Source organism: Styela clava, chromosome 7, assembly GCF_964204865.1.
Source record: "Styela clava chromosome 7, kaStyClav1.hap1.2, whole genome shotgun sequence".
NCBI classification, from domain to species: domain Eukaryota; kingdom Metazoa; phylum Chordata; class Ascidiacea; order Stolidobranchia; family Styelidae; genus Styela; species Styela clava.
Window position 1 is genome coordinate 22,027,283 of NC_135256.1, and position 24,821 is coordinate 22,052,103.

General features: G+C 34.1%; 1 protein-coding gene and 1 long non-coding RNA gene across 3 annotated transcripts in view; both read left to right on the top strand.

Moving 5' to 3' along the window:
- LOC120328349 (disks large homolog 4-like) overlaps nucleotides 1–24,821 on the top strand; it is a 48,999-nt gene that overhangs the window by 12,411 nt on the left and 11,767 nt on the right. The window contains exons 1-13 of one of the 2 annotated variants that reach the window (XM_039394811.2): nucleotides 1,563–1,683; nucleotides 2,878–3,015; nucleotides 4,799–4,834; nucleotides 5,719–5,790; nucleotides 6,203–6,327; nucleotides 7,244–7,342; nucleotides 7,948–8,054; nucleotides 8,127–8,263; nucleotides 9,439–9,659; nucleotides 10,051–10,232; nucleotides 10,877–10,991; nucleotides 12,435–12,591; nucleotides 15,011–15,113. In XM_039394811.2, coding sequence (XP_039250745.2) covers nucleotides 1,618–1,683; nucleotides 2,878–3,015; nucleotides 4,799–4,834; nucleotides 5,719–5,790; nucleotides 6,203–6,327; nucleotides 7,244–7,342; nucleotides 7,948–8,054; nucleotides 8,127–8,263; nucleotides 9,439–9,659; nucleotides 10,051–10,232; nucleotides 10,877–10,991; nucleotides 12,435–12,591; nucleotides 15,011–15,113 — 1,558 coding nt within the window. In that variant the 5' untranslated portion in view covers nucleotides 1,563–1,617. Of the gene's footprint in view, nucleotides 1–1,562; nucleotides 1,684–2,877; nucleotides 3,016–4,798; nucleotides 4,835–5,718; nucleotides 5,791–6,202; nucleotides 6,328–7,243; nucleotides 7,343–7,947; nucleotides 8,055–8,126; nucleotides 8,264–9,438; nucleotides 9,660–10,050; nucleotides 10,233–10,876; nucleotides 10,992–12,434; nucleotides 12,592–15,010; nucleotides 15,114–24,821 lie in introns of those variants that run through there. The other variant, XM_039394810.2, reaches the window with a different exon arrangement.
- On the top strand, nucleotides 20,092–24,059 carry LOC144425087 (uncharacterized). Its single transcript, XR_013477256.1, has 2 exons — nucleotides 20,092–22,767; nucleotides 23,222–24,059. It is a non-coding gene; the product is annotated as an uncharacterized LOC144425087 (long non-coding RNA).

The following is a 24,821-nucleotide window of genomic DNA, read 5'->3' on the forward strand; positions in this document are numbered from 1 at the left end:
GAACGGGAAGAGTTTATTTAAAGATTGAATTAGGCGCTAAAAGCAGGTTATCTAATCAATCAAATATCTGATCCATATGTAAAAATCTGGCGCATAATCCACAGACGACGACGCTCAGCAAATAATGTCAATTATAAGTATACATATAATTGACGGCCAATGCCAAAACTGACAACGTCATCGGGAGGATAGGTTAACAAACATGGACTTAATTGAATAAAACCTTTTGAAATATACCAAACTCAGATTAGCTCTTATTATATATGGTATGGACATGGTTGATTAAACTTGGAATTGTAATAGTTAATATTTACCGACGGCAGCTGCAGACAAGGACAATGTAATTTCGAAAAATTACTAGATTCAAACGCTTCGATTATTTTGAAAGGTAGTTTCTGAGTTGATTAGCGTTTTTTGTATTTTCATTTGCAATTAGCAGAAATATTAAATTTGATTAAAAGAAGCGGCCTTGTATGATCTGTTGTAAAAGATTATTACGGAAAACCCTTGGGTTTAGTCCATTTAATAAATACAGGTATATGAAATAACAGACTTATAAAGAAGTTGATTCGAACTTTAGGCAACTATCATCCGAGTACCTCTATGATGGAGCAGGATCTCCTATGACCCGGCAGATGAGTGTGTATATCTGAGTCGCAGACAGTTTTGTTTAATTTTGCTTCACACTATATGTTTGAAAAGAGTAGAATGTTACATAAATTAGCTTGTTGTTTGGCCCCCCCCCCCCCCAAAAAAAAAGTGTGTGTTCTACCTTGTTAATAAAAACAATGTTCAATGTGTGTTGCATGTGATCTGCTCGGGTTATGTGAGTTTATAAATTTACGTGTTACATAATGAAACAGTATGCCAGAAACAACATTAGGATAAAGAGGTTGGAGTGTCGGTATTTGTTTCTAAAACTTATAACTTATAAAAGTGTTTTGGACTTTGAAATGTCTGCAATGTCATTACATCATGTAATTCTAACAACTTAGAAGTAATCCATGACCCACATTATAATTATGACACTTTCATCATCATCTCAATCCTGCTGTATGTAATAGGCTACTTGCTTTGGATACAATGTTGTCTTATCAGAGCCAATATGCCATTTTGAACATGAGAGAATCAAGCAGTACAGTTTCATCGTCATCATGTCTTAATATTAGATGATAATCGTTGCATATATATATTATTATTTTGATCAACATACTGGCGTATATATAGAAGGCATATATCTCAAACAGAATCAAATTGATTTCGGTACTCCTGTAGTGTGTGTACCAGGTTAGGGTTAGGCCATAGTTTTATTCCGATTTTCCTTATTTTAGTTCTATTACCAATTCGGGGGGCTGTCTGTGTTAGCCAAGTGAATATACTCCCTGCCCATAGGCTTCAGTCCATTGACACAACTTGATGTAAAGTAGGCAAACAAAAAATTAGTTACCTCAATTTCGGTACACACTTCTGGAGTGCCTTGATTTCTGTACACAGGTTGCCAGTAATATCAATATTATATCGTATTCTATAGCAATTATTGATTTGCTGTTATTTACTTTTTTCATTGTAACAGATATGCCTTTTTTCTATTTAATTTTACACTATAAATTATAATAAATGCCGAAGTGTTTTGGCAGAAAATTTAAGACATGTGACATGGAATGTCTCTGCCTGACAAATAAGGTGAGATCATCTTAATTTATTTGGGTTGAAATTAACTCATCCTGAGCATATTACATTTGCACACCTGTGAGAAAAAATAGATAATAGATATTTAAAATATGAATTCTAGAAGACGTACTGCTATTTGGAATAAAACTCTAAATTGGTGTTAACTTAAGAAAAGGATGGGAAAATCAAAATGGAGAATCCGTGAAAAGTGACCAATATATCCCGGTATTCATCTCAGAACTGGACTGGCATGTTTTGAAATTACATGTAACATAAATACTTCAGCAGTTTATCTATAATCGATTGATTGTGATGTAGCAGAGGCTATCCACTAAAAAGATATTTCATTTGTTGTTATTATATGAGGCATTGTGAATTTGGATTATTTGTGCTGACTACTGCCAAATGTTTTTATCATTATATATTGTGATTAAAAGTACATTAGAGTTTATACAATGAATAGGATTTCCTCCATTGCACTACTTCAAAAAGCGCAAATTTGGAATCCATTTTTTCCTTATTCCTTTCTCACGCTTGAAATAACAAATTAGATCTATCAATAGTCATGTTGTTCGTCTGCTTTGATTGTGGTTTCTTCACACGTCTGTCTTGGCTGGCTTTATATATGTTGAATAATTTATTATTCAGTTCATTCTAGTCCCATCTGCATCAAATGAAACAAAAATATAATTTACAACAATTATTTACATTGTTATAAAATTTATATTCTCCTGCAGTTTATGATGCTGTAATTCTTTCCTTATCCTTGATAATTTGAATTACCAGTAATAGAAATTTGGATAATATGAACGCATTCGGTTTGCAACAAAATTCTGTTTTATGTAAAATTTCAGAATTGAACACTAGATGGCAACTCACACTGGAATATAACACTTTTAATGATCTGAAATAAATTATTAATTTTGAATTGGTTTAATTTCAATTCGTGGGACGTCCTTAATTTATCAATTTATTTTCATTGAAGTAAAATAAAAATATAGTTTATGCTAACCGGTATTTTCATCGCATCTCAAAGTTTATCATTGAATTTTCTCAGCTCTGACGAGGATTGCAATTCTAGGATAAAAAAATTCTATAGTATATGTATATTTGACATAAGTAAACATTTGCTATATTATTTGTAGTTTTTTGGAATTTCAAAAAAATTTTAAAGGCATCTTTGGTAAATTTTGATACTTCTTTCAGAACCAGCATGCTGGCAGTGAATGTTCTTCACCAGAATATAAGGACGGGCAACGGCAGAGTTCAATTCAAACAAAACCTTTAATTGAACCTAATCAATATCATCAGCAACCATCTGAATTTTTCACAGAACGTTATCAAGTTAGTCTTTTGTTAATTTTCGAGTAACTTCAAACATAATTTTATGTATGTGATTGTGAATTACGACTAAGATTGACACAAGTTAGATAGTTTGAAAATAATTGTGAGGATATTTATTTGGGGTAACAGTCGAATTGAGTGTTTTTTGAAACAGGATTCCCAATGACCTATAACTTGTTTTATTTCAAATGTGAATTATTCCCAAGATTTTTGCAAAAAGCATTGAAATATTATAAAATACTCAGGATATTTGTTACATATGAAAATAAATGTGCTTTGAAAGTATTGAAAGTTAATGTTCAACAACAACATATATTTTCAACTTCAATATTGTGCAAATTTTTTGGGGTAAATTCAGGCTTATGTGTGACTGTATTTTCATGTGTGTGGTTGTCCGTGGCATTAGTTGCTTGATAATATTGGAAATAGCTATGATTATTACTCACATGTGTTATTTACTTCTCTTTTTACTTACTAACTATCCTATTCTATCTTTTTTTCTTTTGCTTAATCCTCTCAAAACAGTTGGTATGCCCTAAATTACACCTTAGATATTGTCCAATATGTTTCCATCCCATCCCATATATCTGTCCCTCTCTCCATCATTGTGGAAGTAAAGACGCCTTATCCACCCTTCAATTATACCTTATCTGTTGCTGGCTTACTTCCTCCTCCTCAACAAGCAATTTTGAAAAAAATTCATATTTTAGTGATAACCCACTCTGCACCCTTAATGTTTCATCCCCCACTACAAGGGATTCTGTTTTCTCTTTCAACTCAATTGCTTCTGATCATGGATTAGAAAACAGCCAGGTAGTTATGTGTGCATGTTGTCAGATTGTTACAAAATTTATCGATAAATTTTGCGATCACCCCCCCAAATCAAAATGCTCATTTTAAACTTCCCAGTATAATAATGATACATGAAACACACTTCGTTTTGTTCGACAATCTAATCTTTATGTTCATATGCTGTTTCATTTTTTCTCGGCTTCTCTTTGTCTAATAGTTACTTTTAATAAGTATTGCATTGAACAATAATTTTTTGGTAATGTTGAAGTCACTGAACAGATCTCAAAGAGCATGCTTCTTACTTTTATCATTTGAATAATTCCTGTTTTTTTTTCAAAATATTATAATAATGCTTCCATCGTTCCATGTAAATTACTTTTTGATGTTTATGTAAATAAGATTCTTAAACTAAATCAGTACCATGTAACTGTGTTTCGTCTTTTTCACTGACTGTTTTCTAATGCACTATCATTTTGATTAACATCTCTTTCTGCTTGACACATTTGTGTTATTTCTTTTGTTTATCAGTTTTCATTTTTTATTTTATTCCAACAGTTGACTTTTGCTGATGCTTTGTGTGAGTGAATGATGTGTAAAACAAAAATGCCTGGCTTGTTTTCAGAATCCAGTTTTCTTCATTTCTTTAATTCTTTTTAGTTTTTCAATATGATTTATGATATGAATTTGCATGCAATTGTGGATATTTATTGCAACAGCAATAAAATATATTTTACCAATTCCAATTTTCAAACGCATGATAATAATTATGCATTCTGACTTATCATGATTAGTGAAAACTGCTCGTAATTTGTATATTATTCTATGTAACAAACGGCATTGGTATATTATTATAATTACATTTTATGTCAAAGTATTATGGTACGTTTTATGATTTTTTTGGATATCAAATTGCCATCATGTAATACCAATGCTGCATGCAAATACATTTATTTTTATAGCAGTCAAGATAACAGTTTATGTCTATTTTTAGAATGAATATCCTCAACAACCCCAAAGTTATGCGCTGGTATGTGAAATCCTTTACTTATTTTATAGAGAGTAAATGAAATATTCAAGGCTTGATTGATCGTTCAACCATATGTTAATAGAATAATTAACTGCTCTTTTCCGTTATGTCAGTCTACAAGCAATAAAATGAATAATAATAGTTAGACGGTGGGCACATTATGCATATCACTGAGGCTATACTTGTCAGTGTCACCACACCTTCGATGACTCTTCTCGGGATTACATGTTAAAATCCTATGGGAAAGAATATTTGTGCAAGAAATTTGCTGGACTTGATTTGATGTCCATGCAAAAATGACTATGACAGGAATATCTGGCTAGGTATTCTCATACCCGGTGGCGACATACTATGACAGGATAAAAATATAGTTTGCCATATTTATTGACTTGTCTCACTCATCAACTTTCCTCTCCCTATGATAATGAAACCCATCTGATGAGTAATTTCTATTAAAGAATTTCCCCAAAAAACAGAACCATGTCATGTGGATATATTCTAGAGCAGTGGTTCCCAACCTTTTTCTCAGGCGACCCAAATTTTTTGGAAAATAAACTTTGTGGAATCGTGTGACCCAAGAATATGCTCAAATATGAGTCAGTATTTAGTCTTCTATGGTCACAAAATTAACCGACTAAACAACCATTTTTAGAAAAATTTATTTTACCAGAAATTAAGTCAAAGTGGAAAAGCTGTGCTTGTTTGCCATAAACAAGTTTTAGAAATTGTCGCAGTACTCTACTTTAGCAAAACGCTGTGATGCTTCCCCATATATATTACAAACATACATTCCCCATATATGTTGGGAAACACTGTTCTAGTGAGAACATATCTTTTGTGCGATTTATATACGATATTATTATATTTCCGAAACTTTTTCACAGCCTTCTGCGGTTCCACAACAACAAAATATAGAAGATCTTGTTTATGTATATGACGACATTACATTGGAACGGGTAAGTGAATTGCCAATCAAATTGTTTCATCTCTGTCCGAATACGCACCTGGAAGACTTAAAAGATTTTATACTTGTCGTTAACTTGTTATATAGTTTATGTTTTGTATACGTGTACCTTCAAAAAGTGTTAGAAGTTCACCGGTTTGATATTTTTCAATCCATCCATTGAATCCCAGTACAAACAAATTTGGTATTGTAATTTTCAATCAGATAAATTAACTCTGTTAGTAATGACTGACAGTAACTCTGTTAGTAACAGACTGACATTCAAAGCATATTTCATGTCATGTTTTGAGTCATTTCTCAGGTTTGGCCTTTTTAATTTGCTTCTATTGGTGCTGGTGATCAATTTTTGACTTAAATTATGTTAATAATAATATGTCATCATCGCTTTATGACATTTATTTCAGGGGACGACTGGTCTTGGATTTTCAATAGCTGGCGGAAAAGACAATCCGCTAGAGGGAGATGACACAAGTATATATATTACTAAAATTATTCCTGGTGGAGCTGCTGCTGAAGACAGAAGACTCAGGTTAGTAGCCTACATTGTTTAATGCACACCTGAATTTTAGATTGAGGCTCTGCGGTTAATGCATAAATATGCTTTCCATCACACCTCTGATTACTCTGCATGAGTTTGTAGGTTTGAGTTCCGTGGGGGAAAATTATGTGCTAAAGGATTGCTTGTAGGGTGGTTTACAGAACCTCTGATTGGTTATGGCTTTTTCCACCATCAAGTCCATGCATTTGAAACAAATAACTGGCTATCTCATTCCATACCCGACATTGACTGGTATACGAACCATGGGCTATGCCGCATGATTGAGCTGTTTTATTGGCTCTTCTCTCCAGTACAAATATGAAAATTCTATATTTTAAAATTCTGTTAGTAATTTATTTGATTATATAAATACAAGATGATATTACATTATGTATCAATTCCTCATAAATCTTGATTGTACAGGCCAATTTACAGTCGAATCAGTAATTTCATTCATCTGAATTCTACAGTTTTGTAATTAATAACTTCATTTCAATTACACTCTTAAAAACAATTATCTATCAAAATCCTATTATATGAGCTTTGTACCATGAGCAGGCTTATAAGTTATTCATCTTTTAGACAATTCTGCTATTGCTAGGAATGTTTTCAACATGATGAAAAAATTACCATTGAACTAGGTAAATCCTGTGAGCCCCTTTGCATTGCAAAGCCTATACCTGAGTAGAGTTAATGATATGCTTATGATGTTACAATGCCCTAACAGCTAGCCCGGTTATTTGTATCTGGCTCTCCTGTGTTGAAGGCTGCACACTCCTGAGTTAATTGTATGATTACACCTTTTGAACATGTGCTTATGAGCCTCCTAGTGAAGCCTCCAGTACATGAAAGTGTTATAATAAGGAAAATAATATCTGTGTGCTGAAGATTTTATTTCTCATTGCAGGATAAACGATGCAATTCTATCAGTAAACAACGTTGATACGATAGATGTTTGTCATGCGGAAGCCGTTCATGCACTTAAAATGGCTGGATCAACAGTGAGGTATGACAGATAAAAAGCGCTGGCATTTAAAGTGGAGGTGGTGGTCATCTCGACGGTGTGACACATCATGTTAACTGTTGGGAATACGCTGGCCACCACCACCACAACTCTGATTACCCTGCGTGGGTTCGCAGTTTCGAATCTCATGTGGGGATAGTTATGTGCGGGAGGATTGTTGAAGGGTGGTTCACGTAACTGCTGGTCGATTACGGCTTCCTCCTCCATACTTTCAAAAACAAATAACTGGCTTACTAATCCCACACCCAACATGGACTGGTAATTGGACAAAAGGCCGTGATTCGGTGTATGATTGAGCTACCTTATCGGCTTTCCTCTCTCCCAAGATAAATATGTAAAATCCTATCCTGCCCTAAAGTGTTTAAGAGGTAACTATGTTGTCATCACAGATCACACATCTCATTTAAATCCCATGCTCCTACCTCATTACTCCTGGGAGCGTCCCTAACTTACCCAGGGTCTCGACTCACGTACTTATCATAATTGCATGTTGCTTAGGTCAAAGTTTATCTTAATATTCTGACTGTCTTTTGCTATAACTGCTGCATAATATGATCTTTTTCATTGGTATTGGCAATTCAATTTAGATTAAAAATTCGAAGAATACCGAATCAACAACCATTTATATTTGAAGAACCTGATATTCCCTTAATGGATAGTTGGATTGAGATCAAATTAACAAAAGGAACAAAAGGTAGAATTATCTTTTGATAATAAATGTAGCTGACAGACAGTTAATTAAGTCGTTTTCTTGTTTCTATTCCAGGTCTTGGGTTCAGTATCGCGGGTGGCGTTGGAAACCAACATATCCCAGGTGATAACGGAATCTACGTCACTAAAATTATAGAAGGTGGAGCTGCGGAAGCTGATGGTTGTTTGCAAGTTGGTGATAAGATTGTTGCGGTGAGATTTTAATCTTATCTTTATCTAATCCAGGGGTGTGCAACCTGCGGCCCGCTGGCCAAATGCGATTCGAAAGGTAAAATTGTACGTGTTTTGAATGACACCACGAAACATGTTTTTAAATTAGTTTGATCTGGTACGTGCGGTTAATTCCAATCCTGTTGCGTTGTGAAGTCCATACCTGAGTCCAATTCATTATCTATGCCTATGAAGTTACAATGCCCTAACAGGTGGCTTGTGTGAAGCAAACAACGCTTGTCATAACATCAATAACCAAAATTATTGTGCCTGCAACTACTAGAAAGCCTATGGTAAATAAAAGTGCGGCCCACAGTTTCACCCAGTTATTTGTATCTTGCCCCTCTGTATTAAAGGTTACACACCCCTGATCTAATCTAACACGTTAATTTTTTAATTGCTTCTACGAAAGTGAAAGAAATTTATTTTCCACCTGAATTTATGTTTGTGAATGATTGTACTTCAAAGTTTCAGTGAGTTAGGAGGCTTTGCTCAAAAATTAAGCTGTTTTTATAAAATGTTCAAAATTACTTGGGTTTTGTTTTTTTTGGGCCACCTTGTATATAGATAGCTTCTGTAGCTCTCAGCAGTTTAGTCAGTAGTCAGTATCATTTCCCTGGTGAGAAGCCTTATTATTTCTGAGTGAGCATGGGCACCTTACTTTAAACCAGTGCTCTTCAACCTTTTTGTTATTGTGGAACCCCTGATAAAATTTTTGGAATTTTATGGAACCCCAATTAACAAACTTAAAATAAAACACGAAATACTCGTAACACGAAATATTTGTAATTCATATATTTCTACTTTAACAACGAAACAGAAAGAAGGTAACAAGCGTGAAATTCAATGACTGGGTGGTTCTTGCATTTCTTTTGCAATCTTCTTGAATTCTCATACTCGTGTATACACTCTTCAAACAACTTCGCAACGACGCATCGACATGCTGAAGCAAGAATTGATTCCCCCTAAAAAAACGTGGAATCCCCTAGGAACCCTATAAACTGACGGAACCCCACTGCATGTATTGCGGAACTCTAGGGTTCCGCAGAACCCCTGTTGAAGAGCACTGCTTTAAACAAATTCTCATAAAAAATTCCATATCAAAAGTAAAACCATATTTCATGTTCCATTTGTTCAAATTTGCTTCCATTTTTTAGGTTGATGGAATTTCACTTTTTGAGGAATCTCACGAAACAGCGGTTGCTATTTTAAAATCAACTCAAGACATTGTTAATTTAAGAATATTGCGGAAAACAGCCAGTCCTATTCAACTCATGCCTCATAACGTTGTTAACTTGCCCACTGAAGTACAACACAACCGATCACACAGACATCAAGAAGATTTGAGATATCAGGGTGATCAACAAAACACACCAAGGTATATTATTTCTACTCTGTACTTTCCATATTGTAATAACTGAATTTATAATAATTTGGTCAGTTGTTTTATCATGATCAGTGATATGAGAATATGTCCATTGAATTTTACTCCAAGAGAGCGATGTTGTAATATAGGGACACAAAGGTCACCACAATGTCAGCAATATTCCTGGCAAATGTTAAAAGAATTGTACCGAATCTTGTATGGAGGGGCCCATTAGTCATGAAAAATGGGGATTGTAAAATAACACTAAAATATGGGGATAAATGCTGGGAAGGTCTCTTGAGAAAATTATAAAAATATATATAAGTACCTACCTTCTACCTTAAAAGTGTTGTATTAACAATTTGAATTAATTACCGGTAACTACGATCACTTTCTTTCCAAGGTACGAAAACCAAGTCCCTCAATATCAACAAGATCGTCAGCAGTTTGATTCATTATACCCAACGCCAACAAAACAACACCAATATACTGATCATATTTTAAACAACAATCCACATAATGAAATGATGGGAGAGAGAAATACTTTTATAAAACCTTTGCAACACGCAGTACAACTTTCTGAAAGTATGTTTATTTGGTTTTATATAAAAATATCTTCGAATGGACTATTGTTGAAGCTCATATTTTAGTACTTCCATAGTGTTAGTAGGGTTAAGCCATAATTTTAGGCCGATTTTCCTTATTTTAGTTCTAATTCGAGTTTGGGGACTGTCTGTGTTAGCCAAGTGAATATAACCCCTGCCCATAAGCTTTTGTTCCTTCACACAACTTGATGTAAAGTAGGTGAAAAAAATTTGTTACTTCCATAGTAGTGCACACACTTCTGGAGCTCGTTTAGTCTAAAATTTAGAATATCTAAAGCTGGAAAAAATTAGTATAATCAAAATTACTATTCGCTTTGAAACATTCTATTTGGATCGTAGTATTATGATTCATATATAATTTCAAGCAAATTGGTGTCTTTTATCATCTACTTAATGGGGCAAGAAGCATTTTTTCTTTGGGGTGGCAAATAATGGAGAGTGCCCAAAAGGTGGTGCCCACCAGCCATGATTGCCACCTTTTGGGCACTCTCCATTATTTGCCACCCCAAAGAAAAAATGCACCTTGCCCATGTTGAAGATATATGCATCCTTGTTTATATAGTAAATTTCCTCAGTCCAATAAGCACTTTCTGCTAGTATTGACACAATGTTTACTCATTTTAGACGAAAACAATACGTACAATGCAGTATATCACAGGAATGGAAATATTGTTGATGAAAATGAAAGTTTATTGCAAATCAATGCTGGCTTTGTTGATCCTGACTCAGATGTGACTAGGTAAGAAAATTGGAAAATAATGTCGTCACTCAAGATTCACTTTGAATAATGCAAATGTAATTGGGGTATCAGACAGGAATCAGTTCGCACTGCAGTATTCAAAGTCAAAAAGATGAATAATAATTCCACAATGCTCGAGTACTTATCTTCATTATAGATAAGATATAATATTTAGTATCGGGAAAAAGTATGATTTCTTTGCCAGGGATGGCCAAAACCGAATAATTTACCATTCCGAGGTTTGCAGAAATAATCACAGAAATGAAGTTTGATATGCAGAACAGCTATCGCTTTATTTGATTTTCCATTTTTTAACCAGAATTTCAATGAAGAAAACTTTTTATCACTAGATTTTTGAATAAATATACTCTGAACTATTTCAAGTTTACAATTTTGAATATACACAATTTTGAAGTTCTCTGGATATTTGATTGCGTTCATATTGGACACCAACATATATGATACAAATTATATCTGATTGTGTTTCTGTGCTATAATTGGTAGTCTATGCATCTGAAACAAATAACTAATTAACTATTCCCACGCTCAACATAGATTGGTAACCGAACGACAAGTCGTGGTTCGGCATATGATTACACTGTCTAATTGGTTTTCCTATGTCTGATAACATTAAAATTAGATATACACGACTTAATTGAGTTATTCATTATTACTACCATCACAACCAGAGGTGTCGAATCGAATACATCTGAAACTAGTTTTAATGAAATTCTTTTTGGGAACTATTTGGAATACAGTATTCCTATCTTGAAATACCCTATTTCCCGGCGAATAAGTCTACCCGGTAAATAAGACGAGGCCTGTTTCTAAGCCTGAAAAAATGGGTTTGAGGTAGTAAAATCGCATCAACATCGGAATCTCAAATTACCATGCAATGCCTTTTAAGCGGTCGCCGCGTTTGTGCATTGGTTAAAATATAATGACGTTTTCTTTCAGCGTAATATTCGATTCATAATAACTACGAAAATTCAAACTGTCTTTCAATTTTAATCTAATTGTGTTCAACTCACGATTGCGTCTACCATAATAGAACATTACCTAATACATAATAAGGCGACACCAAAAAAATGAAAATTATCATACTTGGTAAATAAGACGACCCCCCCCCCCAAAAAAAAAAATCAGGCCAAAATTTGGGTCTAGAAAAGCGACTTATTCGCCGGGGAATATGGTAAGTCTTATTTCTGATAACAGTTTCATAAGGCTAAACCAATGCAACAACGTTTCGTAACTATGTGCTGTAATATTGTATTTTTATGAATATACGTTGATTTATGCAAGTGTTTATTTTTAACAATTTTATTTTGCTTATTCAAAACTATTTTCCAGAATGTATTCAGAAATCAGAACAGTAAATTTTTCAATGTGAGCCATCCCTGATCACGACATCGCTTCAGTCTTTGTGAAACTTTTTTTTGTCAGGGAATCAAGGAAAGTGACATTAAACAAAGCATCTACTGGACTTGGATTCAATATAGTTGGTGGAGAAGAGAACGAGGGAATATTCATCTCATGTATTCATCCTGGTGGTATTGCTGATAATAGCGGACAATTATATAGAGGAGATAGAATATTTTCTGTGAGTTTCATTTAATTTAATGATTAAAGAGTTACTATATTATGATGACATCACAGATTAATTCTCGAGTTCAAATCTCTTGCCTACCGGCCACCACCTTGCCAAGGGTGTAATAAATTGGGTAGCCCAGTGGTTTCCAAACTATTTGTTTGTACGGCACCAAGGTATTGTGGAAAAAACTCATGCATGCTTACACGAGAAAAAAAAAATTGCTGCCTTTGAATAAAACTCAATTTCAGCAGATAAATAAACTGTAGTGTCTATCTCTATTGTTATGTAACAATAGATGCAGGCACTACGTAGCAGAAAGTAAATGACATAGAAAGATAAAAATGAATTTATTGTTTCATATGCACATCATTTAAATTAAGATACAATGAAAAATTTATGTTTAGTGAAATACGTAAAATAATCAATAATATTTTAGTCATGTTTAATACAATTCTGTTAATTTTCATTGCACACTTGGCAAATTTGGGAACCGCTTTTACGTAATGGAAGTTGACAATCAGAATATAAATTAGTCTCAAAACAGATTTTTACAATACTTTCAAAAAATTATTTTTTGAATCTCCTCAAATTAGGAATTCATTATTCCCACTCCTCACACAGCATTGATGATTTAGTCCAGGGGTGTGCAAACTGCGGCCCGCGGGCCAAATGCGGCCCGCAAGAAGAAGTTGTACGGCCCGCGGAGAAATAACAATTTCGAATGGTGTACCCGCAAAACGAGTATTTATTCTTTTTCGTCGCAAAGCCCATACCAGTCATATTAGCAAAACAAGCTTGCAAAATACACGATTTATATTACAAAAACGTGTTTCTCACTGCATTCGTTTGAAGTTGGTGTGACAAAAAATTTAAATAGCAGTTTCTTCAGAAGTTTATGCGTTTTAAATCTACTATTTCTGCAAGAACCCCTAATAATGCCGTGAGATCAATAGCAAATATAGGCAATTTTTGTGCTTGCAACTACCAGAAAGCCTAAATTAAATAAAGGTGCGGCCCGCGGCTTCACCCAGTTACTTGTAATTGGCTCGCCAATAAAAAAGGTTGCACACCCCTGATTTAGTCTATGCATCAAATCACAGTTACTATTCTTCTAATTCTAGTAGTTATTTTTTTGCATATTTGTAGATTTCGCGATATTTTATGAAAAATTTGGTACTCAACTGCGACTATATTTTTCATTCATTACGTCTGGTGTAGATTCATTTCTCTATATTACGTTGAGTGCTTTGTCTTGTAGAAACACTTTGTAGTGATAGATTTTTGTGTTTAGAGAAATTTCAATCAATAACATAAATCGATGGAAATAATAGATAAATAAATAAGTCATGCGTCTGCTTTTGTTGAATAAAAATCATTATTTTAGAAATGTCTCTAGCGAATTTGTCCGAAATGAATCGAATATTGGAATAAACTCAAAATGATTTTAAGAATATTCATTTACAAATTGTGAAATTGAGCTAGTAATGTCTGGTGACAAAAATAGACTCCATTTCACTTCTGATTGCGCAAAATCATTGAAAATCAAAGCGGCATTGGTGTGTTCTGACAAAATCCAATATGTATGAATTTACAATTGTTTGTCCAAATTTCGGGGATGAACACATAATTGAGAATAAATTTGAAATTCCATTTTTAAAAACCTATTTCCGAATCTATTTTTGATTCGGCCATATGTGATCAGTAGTCGAAATATTGAATATACATGTACGAGAATGTGCACATGCGTTAGGACTGTGATGTCCATTTGTGATCATGTAATATTCAGTCATTATTCCAAATATGGTTGTGTGAATTTTATGCACAAACTTTTTTATTATATACAACTGATAAAATGAAGTTAAATGCTCTCAAGCAAGGTCATGAGTACACACTCAGAAATTCAGGAGATTATTCATTCAGAGAAGTTACGGTTGATCACTAAAATCCCAAGAACTACTGAAACTATAAAAAATTGGGTACTCCCGTAGTATGTGTACCAGGTAGGGGTTAGGCCATATTTTTGTTTTGATTTTTCTTATTTTATTTCTATTACGAGTTCCGGAATTGTCTGTGTTAGACAAGTGAGTATCCCTCCTACTCATAGGTTTGAGTCCCTTTACACAACTTGATGTAAAATATGCAAACAAAATTAGTTGCCTTCATATTGGTAGACATTCTTCTAGAGCGCCGAATTGTGTGTTAGTAAATAGTGATTGACACAAGGCTTATAGTAGTTCACAACAACACAATCTGGGAAACGGCTATGTGGTAGTGATTTCCACATAACTGAAGTTATTGGTTATTGTTTGGGTAGATTCGCTTTATTTTTATATGTGGCAGTCGTGACAAATTTTATGGAGTAGTTTTTATAATTCCAATATAATCTGATAATCTGTTTATATTTATAATTGGTTTTTCTAATTCCTAGGTGAATGATGTTGATCTTTCTCTTGCTACTCACGAAGAAGCTGTAGCAGCATTGAAGTCATCAGGAAACAATGTCACTATAGTTGTTCAATTCAGACCTGAAGGTTTTTATAGATTTTTTTTTTTTTTTGATTGATGATTTAACATTATGAAAAATGCTGATAAATTGAATAAATAAGGTTGCTTCATTGCAATAAAGTTGTTATGCCAAGGATTTACATGAAAAAGGTGTAGGGTGGGGTAATGATGAACTGTTTGTCAATCTTCCAATGGTGTAATGTAACATACTACTTCATTCAGGCATATGGGGTTTGCCTCATTGAGACAAAAAAGGGTGAATCCTATGAAAAAATGTATATATCAAATATGTAGACACGAGTTTGGGCTGGATAAGTTTATCGTGTTTAGTATTAAAATCATGTTATAACATAGATGAATTAATCACATATTGGATATTCTGATTCTATTGGTTGATTGTGTTTAATCTTAGATATAGGTTAACATTTTTATAAATAGACTATATGCATTATATGTTGAAGACGTTACTCATTGTAACGAAGCCTGTGGTTATTAGTAAGTAGGAGGCCGATTTTTAACTTCGCACTTATCTAATATCTATTAAATATATCATTTATATCAAATTTTAAAAGTTATGAATTTCAAATATATAAAATTGTTTGGTGGACCACGTTTCGGACCCTAAAATCCAGGGAATTACAGTTTTTTTTTATTGAAAATTAGATTTAGTAATTGTTTCATCATTTTTATGATTATAATCAACTTGTATATGGTGGGCATATATCAGTTTCTTCTGCTTGTGAGAAATTTTTTCATCAGAATTTTTATAGTGTATTACACTGTTTATTATTTATTATGTCATTGTCTCAAAGACAAAGAGTATCAAGATTTGATACATATTCAAATACATGCTCTAGAACCTAATATTTGAATATATAATTTGGAACAACATACTTATGAGACATAAAAGTGGAAGCAAAGTATTTTTAGTCAAATTTGAATCCAATATTCGAAGGGATGAACTTCAATTGTATGCTTCAGGACTAATAATGTAAAATGCTGTGAAATTAGGATGATATATTCAAAATATGCTTATGCTCTGCTATAAAAGGCAGAACAAATTGCTGCTGTGTATCTTATGATGTGACATGTAAATTTAAAAAAAATATGTTAAATGCATGTGCTTTAATATTTATCCATGGAATTTCCCATCCGTGCCTGTGAAATGCATTGATAGACTACACTATATATGGCTATTTCATCTTCAATCAATTTGCATCATTCATTGTACTTTATTAGCTGAAACGTTGCGTGAATACCTGTATACAGTCAGATACTTACTTCGTCCCCCGCTATTTGTCATACAATGCATGACGTATTATATCAAGTCTTGTAGAGTCAGTAATGCCAAATGATAATCGTGTTTTATTGTGATTATTTTATATTTTGAACCTTCTTTTCATTTCTTCATATTACTATGGCTGTTTTGTCCTCTTCCCCGGGATAAATATGTAAATCCTATCTTGTCCTCATCATCTTCGTCAATCGGCAGTCCTTAGCTTTTGGCGCGTCTCATGCTAAACGTTGAGAATATCTGTCTCGCGTGCACTTCTTCGCGGTTTGGTAACCCGTGGGTGGATTATGAGCGGAAATATCGCTAGGCTTCCGCTAACCATTGTTCCATTTGGAGCATTTATTAACTGCTTAGTTTTTACCATGCCTGTCCTATAAAAACTGATGACAGAAAACATGAAATCGTGGTCAACTATAGAATGAATATTCATTGCTTAAATTGAAGTGAAGCTACAATTATTGTCTTAATATCTCGAAAAACATTCGCCAATGATAATCCGTCATTGAATTAGCAGGCAGATAAGCTTTCTGGATAAGGGAACTGGATCACCTGACTACTCTGATCGCTTGCCACAACGATAGACGGTGCGCCGTTGTTCGCTATTTGAACATTCATTCATGCCCATCTTTTCGGCATAGTATTCGTGATTACTTTCATCTTTCTGGCAATAATATGATGTCATTTTATCCTATTCAAAGCTTTGTCCTATGCCAAAAAAAAAAAAAAGTTCTCGTAAAGACAGCTAGAAATGGCAATATTAATTTTTAATAGGATATATTTTCCCCAATCAGTTGCCGAAACCACGTTTCCTGAGGGCTCACGGGTATATATTTTCATATATACTGGTAATAACCGTAGCGAGGAAAAATCATATCACAAAACATGGTCACGCGTTCGATTACAAACTATTTCAGGTCGGATACAGTATTTTTTTGTGTTTCGATAGGAAAATATTAAAATATTTCAAACGCTTGTTTTCATACTTATTATTTTTTACTTGTTATGGTACGAAAATATATCAACGATGGAGAAAATATGTGGGCTCATCCTGTTATGTCGCTTATATTGTTTTGCGTGATAAATATAGTACTTTGCCACGTTTTTTTTTTATTGAATTTGTTTCATTCATTTTTACACTAAATGTTTTTTGGTGGTTTAGGATGTTTATGTTCGGAAATAGTCCAACTCCACCAACGCTGACATATCGGATTCAAGGGTAGATGGAAATAGGAATGATTATAGACTGCGTTAATAAAAAATTTGAAAAATTTTCAAGATTAATTACCTTTTTTAGTCGATGTGTTCGTTTGTATTTGGTGGTCGATATATGTATGTAGAATGTAGTGAATAGTGATGGTTTTGCACCTTAACATTTTCGCAGGTAAAAAAAAGGTATGGAAAATTGGAGAACAGTAGTACGCCTATGTTTCGCAATAAACAATATTCGCACTCAGAAACCTTTTATGAAAAGTCGAAATTGTTCAAGTATCGAAGACCGGTGTAGGTATAACTCCATCCTGAAAACAAAGTTGATTAATATTCATACGCTTAGATTAATCTTACCCAATATCGTTATAAAGGCATCGCTTCTAATGGTGATCGATTTGTAGTATATTAGTTTATAATGTATAATAACTGGCAGCCGTCTTATTCAGTTTTCACATTCCTAATTCATGTTGGAGGCTTTAAAGCGCTACTTTCCCACGTTTATCAGTCAGGATTTTACGTCATCTCTCGTCTTCGATAACATAACCCGTGTAAATTGTCCTATATGTCAATTTATTGACGCCTGGAGTTCAGAACTGCTTATGAATCTCAATTTTTAAATTTTATTTTCTTTGGGTCATGTATGATTGAGATTTCCAATAAACGTGCGCTTGTTTCGATGCTACGTTTATACGTCACGCCAAATGTCGTATGCTGAAATCCGTTTTTATTTTTAACTTATATGCAAACATTTTCGACTGATGACGTCACATTTTGTCGTGAATTCTTCAATGATATAAAAGTTGCAAAAGGCGGACGTTTCGTTTCGAAACGGCTTTATGTCATCTCTTTCCATTCATATTTATTATTTTGGATTTCCTTGCTCGGAAATTCAAATCAAGCACTAGGTGTAAGAATTTCTTGTAGATATTCGTTATTATTTCATCAGGAATATTTGCATTACTAACTTCACGTCAGAGTTTAAAATACTCAGGTTTGTGCAGTCAAAAATTTGGGGCTGCATTTTGAAATGTTGTAATTTATACATAATATCCAAGAATGAAGTATTTTTTATATCTATGTGTTTATCTAATATAGAAAACGTTCATCTGGGGTATGCATTTCCCATGTGAATTTGTATAGCTGGATTGTAATATGCTGTGATAAAATCGAAGACAAGAATGTTTAGGCCGGATTTAATCCCGATATAAAATCGTTCCTTGTTATCTGGCCATTCTTAATCTGGTTTCTCTATAATCAAATTTGTAAATCTTGAGGGATTTGTGCGATTGATAATCGCGCGATCAAAAGAATACATAGGATTTGCAGATTTCCCGCGGAGCTTTCATGTTCCAGCGAAATCAACGTGACGTGCGTATTTTAATCCTACGCTGTAACGTCATTTCGTTTCACGCACAGCTTCCTCGATTGTTATTCTATTCATTGCTAATTAATCAGCGGGAGGCTACAGTCTGCTTAGATCAAAGCGTAGATTCGCATGATGAAAAAGGCGTTTTGTTTTTGTTTAGCTGCAGCCGAGTTGATTGTTCGTATTGTGTCTGTCAATTAGTCATTGATGTCTGCATCAGAGGTAGTTTTTATCGTGGTGTGGATGTACATAGATTGCATATAAGATATACCAGATGACAGACATCGACCTTTAATAGCAATTTTGCGTCCAGACAGGGTAAACTTTTGTACACTATAATTTGCGCGATATGATAATATTAAAATAAAATACGTGCTTTTATTTAAATCATATTGATAGTTAGTGTAAGCGCATGCTAAGGTAGGAAGGACATCGTGCCAGTAATGCCACAGTAGAGTTAGACTATTTTATATAATTATCCATCAGTCCAATAGTTAGGTTTGTTAGTTATCAATAGTATTCAGGCCACTGTAATTTTTGAATGAACCTGATCGCTAACGTACTTTGATATTGTTCGTTGCAGTATTGCAACCCACTGTGCACACGTCATTTGGGAATTTCCAAATCCCACATCAGAATTTTAAATTTCGCACATACTATATTCTGGCCATTGATAAGCTTTGCCTCCAAAACGCCATTTATCTATGGCGAGACATCACGACCCGCTGTCGACTGTCTTATAAACCCTGAACTCTTTGCAATGGCATATTATTATTAGATTTGAAATAATATCAAGTCTGTATATTGATGGTGTGTCATTCGACGTTTGAATGTCACCGTCGTCATTCATTGATGCAATGACCCGTAATAGCCTGTTAGGATGTTCTATCATTAGAATTTAATATTCATCAATGAGAAATTTGCAAAATATTATGTTCATTTCAAGATTGATAATTAGATTGAATAGTAGTTATGCTGTTTTTATTGATAGTAGTATCGGTGGTAGTTTTTCAAATATGCGAAGACACAATTGTTTTATAGAGAAACAACCAACAGCTTAAGACATTCACTGGTAATGTTGTTAATAGCACATTAATTTATTTTAGATAAAATAGACACCGGTACGTATCCATGAATGTTAGTCTTTAATTACGGATACGTTTTAATAAGTTACAAAATTAAATGTTTTCAATTGGTTTTCGGAATCGCATTTCTCTAGGGTGAGGTGCTATAACATGCTGCATCTTTGGTGTTATTAGAATGATGGCTGGCACCCTCTTTCTTCGAAAATTGAACTTATTAAACGTTACACGATATATAAATGACGAAATAATCAAATATTGTAAATTTTCTCACGATATTTCTGCACGTTTATTTAACAGTTGCTTTTTAAGATAACTTTCATGGCTCATGTATTCCAGAGACGACTCTTTTTTTCTAGTTGAAGTTTTGCTTAATTTAATGGGATTATTTCGACTGTCGTGATGTCGTGAATGAATGAAAATGTAAAATTAAAGAATATTATTGATTTTTTATGATTGATCACTTCTTTTATATGAAATAGAAAATTTAATTGCCGACATGAACTGACGTAGTTTCTACCAATACACGAAGTGCTGTATACATCACGTATAGAATTTTCCATCTTATTATTAGTGTATGATATGCGTATAGTAAGAGCTCCTTTCATTATTAGTGTTGAATTTGAGTAAGAGGTCGTTAAAAGCATGGCAAAAAGTTTATCAGTTTCGATTCGTAATCTAATCGGAAATGAAATGTTTCTTGTATTGATATCAATAAGATGTTCTGTTCGTTTTTTATTTAATTTTTTCTTGGAATGAATATCGTGAAGATTTATTGTAGCTCTCTTCCGATGCAAGGTAACCGCACTGTAGTGGTGCGCGGTAAGCTGATAGGTGGAAACGATATAAGTAGTCTATTTTTTGGAATGGAAAGGTTCAATGCCAGCATAAGTACATGTACCCAACAGTAAATGAATAGTGTCTTGGCGATGGCAATTTGAAAGTTCTTTTATAACGACCTCGACGTCCGGATTTGGTCATTTTTGCCTGTATTTTATTCCATAATAATCAATTGTTCGTGGTAATTGTGAATTTTGATTAGTACGCCTCCTTACTTTGCTAATGATTACATATCACCGTGTGAAGTACATTCATATCGTTTGAATAGCGTTGTTTCATTTTTGTTTATAAACTCGAGTCTGATAGTTTGACGATCGTTTTTGGCGGGGATAGTTGATTGTTCTATGTCGTTGGTAAGGAAAATGAACAATTACGGTATATCATTTCTCCAATGCGCTGGATGATGTTTCGACTAAATGGAACATAGTACTAATGCAGATTCCCTACTTGTGATCATTTAATTTTGTCCCGTTAAAAATTTACGATAATTTTCTCAGTAATTTTAATTCTCGGTTATTTTAAGTCAGTTACTCGGTTAACTGGCAATCTAATGATTTTTGTATTGCCGCTGTAGTTGTCAAAGCTTAACTTTTAATAAAACGAATGATAACTAAATAATCAACGCATCCGGCAATAGTGACCGGAAATCTTGAAATGAGATTCTTCATTTCACGTTAATTTTTCGATGCTATTGTTGCTAAGTTGAATTTTTTAGTTATTTGAATTCAGCTGTAGCTATTGATGTTTTGTTTAATTAGGAGAATGTCTTTTTGTCACTGAAGTTATCACCGATGTTTTCTAGTATATTATTTTTTTTCTAAAATACTTTGTAGTGGAGGAATATTTAAGTAACTATTGATAAAACATTATGCAGTAAATTCAATTACAAGATGGGTCGATTGACGCAGTCATCGGTCGTCATGTGACTAGAAATAGATGAATGAGTCATCCACAACTTGAGTCGCAGATAAATTGGCTCGTACATCATCTTGACGAAACATGTGAATTAAAGAACTGATTTCCTCCAAGGGCAATTCGAGCTTTCTGCAGTATCAACATCTAGTCGATGCATTTTATTTTCTCCCAGACAAGCGGATGTGATGTCATGTTATATTGCTTCTGGCGCAGTTTCACGTTGCTGTGTTCATCCATTCATTCGACAGCTGACATCAACTATTCAATTCTCCACTATAGATTGGCGTCCAGCAGCGTAGTTTATTGTATCACTATAATACAGGTGTTGTGAATGTGTAGCGTAAGTCACGCGCGCGAAAGCAAAGTTGCACGTAGCGACATGAAGCTCAAGTAGGATGCGTAAATATTCCTTGCATCATGTCTTATCTGTTAGTTGCACTTTTTAGTGATATTATGGCATCTTGCGAGTACTTATTACTAACCGTATACTTTATGGTACGCACTGTACTTAAAAGGGTACTAACGGTATTGTATTGTCGGAACTATTTCAGTGTATGTGTAAGGATATTCTTGTGATATATTCTTACAAATTTTTATCTCGAATTTCGGCACCTCGCCATCTATCGTCCAAGCGAGGGTTCATAATGCATTCAAACAGCGATTCGGACCTTATTTACGGGAATTTATAGCTTTTCAAGCATGGGTATTATTTATTAATATTTCCTTTGTCAGTTTGTAGTCATAAAATATATATTAACTTGCTTCTGCAAAATTTATTCTGAAAAGAATGAATACTGAAGATACCCTTTTGTCGCCGGATAAGTCCGTAAATTTTTTAAGAAAAATGTCGAATAGACTTTCATCCAGAAAGAGTCGTCACAACAAGAAACGAATTCTGCGTGACGCAAATGCAGAACAATCACACCTTCAAGAGGAAAAATCAGCTTTGTCTGTGACCTCAAGGAAAAATGGAGGTATTTAGGATCATCTTTTTTTCTTCATCTTGCGAGGGCATTTCCCATATCATGTACGTTTCATATAACTAGGCAGCTATAGCAGTAATTGTAAAATAGATCACCCCATATTAATGGACAATTTTTTGACTGTTGCCAAGTTACAAATTTTTGGAGTTAAGTCTTACGTTTTTTGATGTACTCTAGGTCTAATCTTCGGAACACTAAGTTGAAAATATTTCACTGGATCTCTGGTATGCAGAAAGAAAGCTAAAATTTTGTATACTTGAAATGAACAATTTCGAGTAACTAGTTACGTGATTAATAATTCGGCTTTAGATTTAAATCCCTCTCATTTTTCTTGTTTGTGGCTTAGTTGTAGCTTTTTTATTGCATAGATCGCAAAGGCACTCCAGTCAAGAAAATTAAAGGAAGTGTTTCTAAAAGCTCAGTATCATACTTATTTATTTCGCAGATGACGCCGAGCCAGGTTTTCGAACCATTCATCAGTTCTGCTAGAACGCGGACGAAAATTGTTTGCTTTTAAAATATTTTAATCTTATTTCCATTTGTTCAATGTTAAATGGGCTAATGACCAACAAACATGGCTTTCATTGTAGAGGCATTTAGTATAGCGGGATTGCCTCTAGTTATTGTTATAGTATCTGTAAATATCATATATTCAAGCTTGGCATACATGCCATCGTATTGGTTTTATGGGGAGTATTGGCCGCTTGGTGGTGATATAAAGTTGAATTAAAATTCCTCTACATTTTTAACCCGCCTCGGACAAAAATATCGTTAATCATTAGTCTTCAAGTCTGGTTGGGATTACCGGGTTAACGCTATTTCGGCGAAAGTCGCAAGGTGAATAGTAAGTAAACAATATAAAGATACCTCTGTTCGCTATCTCGCTTGTGGCGTATACTTGTGCAGTAGCCCGGAAAGTTCCTCGGGCTATTGGAATGCTATCGGCGAATGAAAATGTCCCTGCGTCATATGTAGCCAACCAGGCGTGACATACTGAAAGGTTTCATACAGATTAAGCGTGGGCCGGTGGTGCAATACAAAAAATGAACGTTTCTTGACAATTCGACAAAGCACGTACGGTAAAATATACCTTTCCAGATGATAGCAGAAGAAATTAGAAAGCCGAATCGATCAGAATGATTTTGCTGTAGCTGTCGAGCTAATATGGCGACGGAACCTTTTTCTTTTCTGGGCCGAGTAAACACTCGCCGGCGAACGACGCCGACAAACGGACTCTTGTTTTTATATGATGTATTTGACGTAATGACCCATTGTGTTTCTATCTATCACGGACTCTTGTTTTTATATGATGTATTTGACGTAATGACCCATTGTGTTTCTATCTATCAACGGAGTGAAGCGTTTAAGACGTAGCATTGTGGAATACGGGTTAATATGAAACGCTCTCGTTCACATGCCATAAAAATACGCCCGTCGATGGCACGCATGAAGAACTTTTCAAATAGGCATTCGCGTCCTTCGAAGCTTCAATATGTGGAAGTTCTGCGGCGCATCGAAGCTAGTTATTTTACATTAATCGATCGTTTAACTGCGAGCCTTTATTGATATTTTTTTTTCCAGTAAATGAGCATCTTATTAGCGACCTGCTTTATTGATTTGTACATTAAAGGAACAATTATTGGCTTTTAAATAACGGGCGTGTGCACGCAAGGAGTAAAACTATGCTACTATGGACCTTTATTTTATCTTGAGTTAGTGACATCATATTTTGTCGATTCATGCTATAATATGAGTAAATTAAAGCAGCAACTTTGTTAGTTAGTTTAAGCCTCCACAGTGATGTAACTCCTTATGACGCATAAAGATATATTAATAAGTATATTATTCTTTATTATATTAGATGTTATGAAGTAAGACAGCCTATTTGAGTATCTAAAAAGCCACTGTATGATCTGTAGTTTATTTGTAATGTGACATTACTGTATTACGCTGATGATAGCATTTGGCTGTTGAAATCTGTACACACATTGATAGTTGAAAAAAGGTAAGCTGCGATATTGTTTTGGCTAATAAGAGTGTAGTAT